Genomic DNA, 9539 nt, shown 5'->3' with positions numbered 1-9539 from the left:
GCACTCAACTAAGTATTTTGAATAAAATAAAAATTAAAGCTAGTAATAACCAACTGAAGGCACTTGGATGTGCGAGCGAATTTGTTATCTTTCTGAATGCAAATGTAAATGAAACCAATTTGCAATAAATTCGAATGCCGGCGGCATGTAAAAATGCCAATAAAGAGTGTACCTACGGCGAGGAAATTTGCATTATACAAATATTCTAGTATTGCTATGAAGTTGCATTAAAGCTGATGCTTTTTTCCATATTTACTATATGATATATATATAAGAGTATGTATTATACAATTTGATCGATTTCTCATTTAATACCTTTCTAAATATGGAAATTAAAAAAAAAACGCACTTATGCATACACAAACATGAACAGGTCCAAGCAAGTTTTAAGTGTCCGCAAAATGTCGATTAGACTCAGTTTAAAAGCTTACAATTAGCTTTAGCTTAATTAGGGTAGGCACACTTAAAAGTGTGGGAAGTGTGAGAGTTGCGTGCCTCCGAGATTGTGATTCAGCTGTGCTGCTGTGATTTGCAACATCAGTTGGAATTCGGTAGAGCAGCGAAACGAACGTCAAATGTTGCGGCGCATTGTATGGAACAAAAATGGTCGTTAATTCGAAAATAATTTTATTTTTATGCATAATTAAGTAATAGTGTGTGAAATTCTAAAGGTCGAAAAAACGTCAGCAAATTTTTTAAGCATTTTGAGTTTACAAGTATTTACACTTAATTATCCCAGAGCTAAGTGGTAGTTAGCTAAGTGTGAACAATGTCGGTGGTTGCATATTCAAGCGCAAGTGTTAATTCAGGTATTAAATTTAATTATCTCTTGGCTATAGGCGGCGGAAAAAACAAAATTGTGTATAGAATACTAAGCAAAATTTCTAAAAAAATCACTTTGGAGGAAATTTTTTTTTAAGTAAAAATGTCACATTCAGCGCCATCGTACCATCAGCATCAACATGGATTCAACTTATGGAAATTTTTAGTTATGACAAAGTGCATATATCCACTTAATGATGATCCCCGTCAAGAAATCTTGAACCCTGGGATTTTTCTCAAAATGTGCACCTGACGATTTTTATATTAAAGAGTTATTGATTTTTTAACAAATCTTTTTTTAATCTTTTTTAACTCTAACCCTTGGAATAAAACTAAAAAATGCATTAAGTAAAAAATCATTACACAATTCTATGTTTATTTGGAAAGTTTTTTATCTTTTACACACAAAATCAGCGCTGGTAGTGACCCAAACTCCAACATGGAGGTGACGCTTTGAAGATTCTTTTTTTTTTTTTAAATTCTTCGTCTATAACCATACTGGCTTGGAGGCATAAATAGTAACCTTCTATTCATGTTCCGATGATAGTACATATATATATACATACATACTTATATACCTATGCGTGTGGTACATATCCACCATTCATAACAAATATGTATGCGAACCAAAAAATATAGATAAGCAATTACACATACTCTACATACACCTATACAAATTTTTGGTTCTATACATAAGTATGTATGCATATGCAGCTGAAAATATGTACAAAACCATAAAAAAAAATTGTAAAGTCATTCATGTCATTTGCATACCGCTTCTGTTCAAAGAAAAGTATTAAAAATTCGATCCGGTTTAACTGTAGCTAGGGTAGGGTAGTACTCGAACCGTTCAATGGTTTGGTCAACTTAAGTAGCTGCGGCCGTAGTGTAAAATGTCATTGGAGTAAGCCCATTGTGCATGAACATACATACATATGCACACATATATACATATGTATATACATAAATATATACATTTACATAAATATGTCTATTTTGAATAAGAAAAGGTGTGATAATGTGGCGGCGAGACTGGTTACCTCAATCTTTTTCCATAGGCCAACTGCTAGTACAACATGTAACGTACATATGTATGCACATTCACAAATACATACATATATGTATTTAGGTGTACACAAATATTTATAAGCATTAATACATACTATTAATGCTATTTTAAACTTAGCTTGCGACAAGTCAAAATAAGATTTAAATTTTTTATGACGAAAATCGTATGCCACTTACAGTTTTTACAGTCTGACTTACATTTTAGCAGACTCATACTACAGGTCACGTAAAAAAAACTTCTTTTTGTTTAATCAGTTTTGTGGAAAAGTGACACAGAAACTCAACCTACGCTTAGTTTATGAATTTTATTTGCGCTTTTGTCACATTTGCTTACACATTAGTATGTAGATGAATGGCATCACGGTGCAGAAATTGTGCTCAGGCTTGCATCAATTAAGCAATTAAGTCATTCATTACAACTAGTACGAAGATTTTGCCCTACTCACATAAGATTTAACCGGCAATTTCAAAGTTCGGAAGCGTGTTGTTCAACTTGTGCCATGCGTAGTAACTTTGAGATTAAAACGTTGGAAAGTAGTTTCAAAGATTAATTACATATACATATACTGCATATATGAGCAAATCCCACGTGTTGTTAAATTTTTCGACAAAACCGTGTTTTTGGTAAAGTATTAAGAACAAGATTCCATCGCGATATTGTATTTAAATGAAAACTTGCCAAAATAACGTAAGCGAAATACTTATCAAAATTTTCTTTTTGATGCAGAAGTGAATCTAGATGCTCTAGGAATATTTCTGCGTCAAAAAGAAACTTTTGAAAAAAATTTCTCATACGTTATTTTGCCGGTTAGGGCTCGATATTAACTTTTTTATGTATATGGACCGTTTCCAAACAAAGTGCACATGACAGGCATTTCTAAATATTTTTTTTTTAAATTGATAAATTTATTTCTGAAATCTTTTACTGACGTCAAGATTTTTGCAGAATACGAAACTGCTTTCTGGCTCTTCATAAATTATTATTTTTTCTCATTTTTCCAATTTTGCAAAGTATTTTCTAAAATGTCACTTTTTTAAAAGTAAGCTAAAGGAATAAATAAGTTTAGAAACTGTTAGAAAAATGTATACTAACCGGTAAGCATTGTACTGATTACAAGCTTTTTTTTTAACATAAAATGCATGCTTTTTAAACATTTGCATATCACTTTAAACTTTATTTATCAGATTAGCTAATGTTGAAGTTTTTTCCATCTTTTCTTTTTCATGACATTAACGGAAGGGTTTTCATGGGAGGCAGGCTTGTTGTTTAATCTTTCTTCGGCAACAATTTCCCATATATATATGCTATTTGAAACTTTAAGGAGAAATATGCTATTTAAATTGAAAATCTTTTTTCACCTAAAAGTGACATTCTGGAAATATAAATATTTTTTTTTTTGTTTTCACGGAAATATAAAAACAAGAAAATCATTGAAACCATTGAAGCGATAAACAGACATTGGTAATTATCTTATTTTTAGTGTTTTCTGCATTCCGGAAATATTTAGCCTTACTTACCATTGTAAAATGGTAAATTCACTGAAAACACACAAAATAATTGCCTTTATTAATTTATTTCTTATGTCATTCGATCAATTACTTCTTGCGCTTCTTAACTGCATTGCACTTACGCATGCAAAACAACTAATGTTAGAGTCACAGAAAAAATGGAGAAAAATGACATTCTGGACAATATTATAATAGAAAGCCGCGCTCATGCTGATAACATTTCTCAGGCAAAAATAGAATAAAACAATAAAAGTTAAGGTCGTCATTCACAAACAATTACACCGTTTTTCATTTTATTTTTACTTTTTTTTAACTTTTTTTTCATGTTGATTATCGAATAACCTGAGCGGAGTAGGTGAAATATATCAAGCGACCCGGTCTCAAAAGAAAACAAAACGGGTAAAAATAAATAAAAAAAACAGGCATTATTATTTGGATCGTATAATGCTCTTTTTGATTTTTCGTTTTTACCACCATAAAAGAATTTAAAAAGGGTGCGACAAAAATAGCACTTAAGCACGGTATCTGAAAATTTTCATAAATTTGTTTTTTTTTTGTAAATAAATTTCTCAGTTTTAAGGTTATTATACTAAAGATTTGCTCGCAACTGTTTTTTTATTATTATTATTAAACCGAACTAATTTCGATGATTTTCAGAAATAGTAATTCTACAAAATCTTAGAATAATAACTATATAACTTTAAAAATGAGGGAGATGTTTTCAAAAAAATAGAAATCTGTTGCTATTCCAGAGCAGCTCGCCGTCGGAAATTACTTCTAAGTACTACTTTTATTTTTTTGGAGAAAGTATTTTGTGCCCGCTACTAAAAACAACAACAGGCTTAGGGCCGTTTTCTCAAGTAACCTGTAACTTTAAAGCTCACTTTATATTTAAAGGTTGCATTAAAATGTCTGATTGTGTCTAAAGTAAATCATTTTATTATCGATTTTTTATTGTTTTACAACAAAGAAACATACATACGTCAAAAACCAATACTAAAAACGCTTAACTGTAGACATAGCTTTATTTTTAATCCAACCTTTAAATATAAAGTGAGCATTAAAGTTAAAGGTTACTTCAGAAAACGGCCCTTAGTCGGTTAAATTATGAGATATGTAAAACGGTTTAAGAAAATTTGAACGAATTTGAGCTCGAAAATGGAATCGGCCACATCTTATAGATTATTTGATACTGATTTCCAGTCCAGTGTCGAAGAATGGCAAAACTGCGAATTAAAACAAAAACTAAAATTGGAAGTGATTTTTCAGAAAAAAGCGCGTAATATTAAAAATCCTATTCATCTGATAGATTCTATCTCATGTTGACGAGTTCAGTAGAAATTAGTGTAAAAATCCTGGAAAAGTAAATAGTTTGTATTGAATAAATGATTTCAACGGAAAACCTAACAACTTGTAATTTTAATTAAAATTGCTTGCTCAATACCAAAACAAATAAGACCGAAATTAAAAATCAAATTAGGATATATTTCGCATTGAAAACAAATTATTGTTATTGTAGCACTTTTTTATTTGAAGATCTGTATAATAAATTTACATGTGCATTTATTTTAATAATGTGTATTTTTTTTGTTATTTATCTTCCAGATTTAGAGTGCGGTGTCGACGAAGAAGAGGACATCGCCTTGGCGATGTCACCGACCGGACAAATAGCTAAGACACCAACACCACGTGACGAGGCAGATAGTGGCGATCAGCGGGAAACATGGAGCGGCAAAGTCGATTTTCTGTTATCGGTTATTGGATTTGCAGTCGATTTAGCAAACGTTTGGCGATTTCCATATTTGTGTTACAAAAATGGCGGTGGTAAGTGCTCTAGCAAATAACATATTCAGTTTCGATTAATACTTGCATAAATCATTATACGATACCGTATTATCCATTACTATTGCCTCATAATTAAACAATTACCGCACTTCACAAATTAACGCACATAATCTGTCAGAAACCAAATGAATGCGCGGGTCGATTGCGTTTGACCTAAGGTTTCCAATGTCTACACAATATAATATATACATATGTATGTATACACACACACGTACATACATACGTATTCGCCTGACTGAGAGCTAGCTTATTGCTGTGATTTACTGGCCGTCTCCATAGGATAAAATTTATTGCTGTCCAGCTGTCATTTTGGTCGCTAGATATAAATTATATCAGTGGCAATATTTGTGTGGGCTTTTTATATCTTGATACAAGCATCAGTGAGATAGCTTCTAAAACGTATTTTTACCGGATTTAATCACTTAAAAAATTTAGAAAATAGGCTATTTTACATCTAATTACATAATAACAAATATTTTAACAGAAAACAGTTCAATATTTGCTTTTATATTAAAATATCAATAATGTTGCAGCCACGAAGTTTTCATGCAAATGAACATGTAGCTGTCAAACTACCAAACTGCCGGCAATAGATGGCAAGATATAAGCTCTGATATATATTGCTCTTGAAGAGCAATGAGCGGTCTCCATTGGAAAATTATATTCTGACATATGTATCAAGATATAAACTTTATCCTGTGGAGACGGGCAGTTATTATACCACTTAACACCCGACTGCCACTCAATGCGACATTCTAAGAGCAATAATAATTGTGGTAATAGCATAAGCAACAACTTCTGCCTAACTTTTAAATATTTCTTTTTGTTTTTTTTTGTCTTTTTATGTTTGAAAAAGTTGTGTTCAGAGTGGCGCACGGAAGCAAAGGTGCGTGGAAAGAGAACCACAATATAGCCCATTTGTCATGCTCAACACTTTCACCAGTGAAGTGATGCCATTAAATGTGCCTCTTATAGCGCACTTCCTCTAGAAAATTGCTCTGTTCTGTTTGAATGCATCGACTCAATATCACTAGCAACATTACCCCACACTGCCACCACCAGTTGCTGCTGCTTGTCTATTCACACAATCTTTTGTGTAGCGAGAATTGCTTGCTAGTGCATGTGAGAATTAAACACGGTGTTCAAATCGGGATTGAGAATGAAGCATATACTCAAAGTTCAAGAAACGAGGGACTGAGTGAGAGTCGCTCTAAGAAGTCTGCATTGTAGTTAATGCGGGGTAATTTTATTAAGCCAGTGGCTATTCGAATAAAATATTTTTTTTTCTGCAAAAGAAGGGATTTATTTTCTCTTTTCGACTCAAATCTTCCCAGTGAGCTTTATCTGCAGCGGATGGACGGGGAATCCTAAAAATGACTGACTTATGAAATTGCTCTTTATTTTACATTCTTCCCATTTTTCGGCAGAAAAAAGCGCTAAAGCATACCTCTTGCGTTTATTTCAATCACTGCGGTTTCAGAAACAAGTATGTAAAATAAAAAAATAAATCAAATATTTTAACCATTTTAGCCTCAAAACGTTTATTTAGGCGAAGAAGAACCGAAATTACTAATTTTTTCATTGTCACTCGAAAAAATCGTAATTGCTTCTTTTTAATAACTTTGGGAAGTTTTCAAATAGAATATTCATATTATAGACAATGAACGTTGGCATAAAATACAACACATCTGTGAAGTTTCAAGGCGCGCGAGTAAACGTGTTAGATGACTGCGTGTGGTGCTACGGGGCGTATACGTTACATACGCAACTATGTACGGCTATATGAGCACGAGGGTCAAATGAAAATGCGCAATATTTTTTTGTATGAAATATGAACAGGAGCGGATGTTACTCGTATGACATAAATGAGTATGTTATTTTTATTTTTCTTCCTGTTAAAATTTGAATTTTTTTTATTCACTATGCAAATTTAAAATGAAAATATCTTTGGAAAATAACTTGATCTAGAAAAGCGCTAAACAGATTCGTAATATACGACCCAAAAATTAAGTTCACGTGTTTCCGAGTTTTTTGTGTAATTTTAGCGTTCCTGCAGTGTTATTGCTGTCCAAGATCTACATCACCCTTAAGTTGTTTGGTAACCAAGTAATATTGGTACCGAAATACGGGATTCAAGTTTCTATCATTTTATATTTTGTCATGCCAAGCTTTTCTATGCACACATACTCGTGTATATTTATATTACAAGGCACGCTGCTCACCACCCTTCAAGACAATTTCAAAGTTAAGTGCTTTTGTATGACAACTAAATCTGGCAGTCATAATCGCATTTACCCCTGCCTTTAAGTAGTGGCGGGTGAGGGGAAAAATTGCCCAAACAAGTCAAAAGCATATTGCTTGTAGAGTAGTGGCCTTTAGCATTGACTGTGGTATGTGAAATCATAAAGTTGAGGTTAACAAAGAAAATCAGACGGCAAGGGATAGAAAGTGCAAGAAGAAAAGAATCAACGTTGTGATTTTTATACACTTCGAGCTTGAAAAGGATAAGTGACTTGAGCACACTACGTGTGAATGTGTTTTGAGCAATTGACAAAGATGAAATTCTTCACACGTACTGCACACGTTTGTCATGCAGTTCCGCTCACGGCTAAGTGCTGCAAAAATGAGTTGCGTCACAAATTGGCGACTGGGTTATGTTAAAAAATGGTGTGCTAGGATTTTTGTACAATTAGGTAATACCCTCAAAAAAACCGCCAAGAGTGTGAGCGAACGAGTCTTAAGTAGAAGACTTATACTTTTATTGAAATATAAATCTTACGCCTGATTGCATTCAATCAGCCAGCCAGGAAGCCCCAGCTATGTACTAAACGTTTAATGCCTGTTGCTATCAAACTCAAACTTAGCTGTAATAATGATTTTTAAGTGTCCATGACAACCGACTTAAGACAAATTGTACGAATTTTTCACTCTCTCCGCTACCATTTAACAATAAAATCCACTGCCATTATAAGTCTGTGGCAATAGAAATAAGCTTTGGCCTGGCCTGTGTCTTTTCTTATTGGTAGATTTTATCATGATTGCTCACTCATAATATCGGATTAAGTGCTTGCTTTTTACATTTTATGTATGTATATATGTATGTACAAACGTACTTTCTGATATCATATCCACCGTCGTCGAAATAGAAACAAAAATAAACGAGTATAATACTCAAAGTATTTTTATTTTGTGTGGACAAAATATGTATGTAGGTATGTATGTATATCCTCAGTTGCGTTTTAAACCGCTTGACCTCTCATGACCTCTGAGGACTTTTTATGGGCTAAAAATAATTTCGATATATCAACGGGTGTAAACGCTATAAAATAATGCCTTTAAACTAACTAGATGTGCAACTAAACAAAACTCATATTCGAAACAGAGATAATGATAATAAAAAATAAAAAAATAATAATGAAGTCTGGTTCCACTGATTATAGCCACCTTTAAAAAGTTGCTATCGGCAGCTCGGCTGCGGTGGTTGATCCTTGGCTTACTATTTAATGGGGCCAACCGATTATTTTAACATTACGGTGTCCTTGGCAGTAGTCAATTGTCCGACTATGCATGATTGTTCAACTAGCTTAAAGTTGGTTGCTTTAGTGTGAGTGTTAGTGTGTTAAAAAGCGCGGTGGCATGTAATATTGCAAAATAGGCTCGAAAAATAGGCTCCTTAAAAAAAGTGTTACCCCTGTTAGAAAGTTAAATCGATAAGTTAAATCAAATATTACAATACAAGTGTCAAAGGAAAAGAGGTTTAAGAGAGCTTAGTTTCGATTTTTTTTTAAGATCATTACCACCTGTTTAAAAATGAAATTTTGCACACGGATAGTTTACGTGACCTGGATTGAAAAATAGCAAAAACCGTATTTATTTTCCAGTTTCCTGGAAATTTGTTTTCCAGTAGGCGGACCAGGAACCCATTTCGCTTAAAATTCGCCACGTAGATAGCTCATTGCCTGGACTAATATATATGATACTCTTTTCCAGGGACCAGGAACAGTTTTTGCTTTGCAACGCAAAAGTTCTTATCAGGCGCCGCGAAGCCAGCCGGTATATGCTAGTATATGTATATGTCGGTTTTGGCCTGTTTTCCTACAAGGCTCCCTTACATAAATAAATATATGTGACCTGGTCTACGAAATGGGAGCTTACGTGCGAAAACTAGTTTTCTGTGAAAAAGCTGTTAAAAGTAAGCAACTCGTTTCGTCAGTTTCTCATTATCTCGTTAATTGTTCTCCGCGCCGGACGTCCAGTAAGTGTTGTTGTTGGTCCAGTAAGTGTTGTTGTTGGTC

At 33.4% G+C, this 9539-nt stretch overlaps 1 protein-coding gene across 1 annotated transcript in view; it reads left to right on the top strand.

The window, feature by feature from the left end:
* Positions 1-497: 497 nt before the first annotated feature.
* The window catches only part of DAT (Sodium-dependent dopamine transporter), a 17323-nt gene continuing 8281 nt past the window's right edge, over positions 498-9539 (top strand). The window contains exons 1-2 of the mRNA XM_017613737.1: positions 498-809; positions 5005-5223. Of these exons, the coding sequence (XP_017469226.1) occupies positions 770-809; positions 5005-5223 (259 nt within the window). The 5' untranslated portion in view covers positions 498-769. The remainder of the gene's footprint in view (positions 810-5004; positions 5224-9539) is intronic.

Source organism: Rhagoletis zephyria, unplaced genomic scaffold (genome assembly GCF_001687245.7).
Source record: "Rhagoletis zephyria isolate East Lansing unplaced genomic scaffold, Rhagoletis_zephyria_1.1 Rzeph_scaffold_00018, whole genome shotgun sequence".
Taxonomy (NCBI): Eukaryota; Metazoa; Arthropoda; class Insecta; order Diptera; family Tephritidae; genus Rhagoletis; species Rhagoletis zephyria.
The sequence above is the reverse complement of the archived record's forward strand: the minus strand, read 5'-3'. Positions and strand labels throughout refer to the sequence as shown.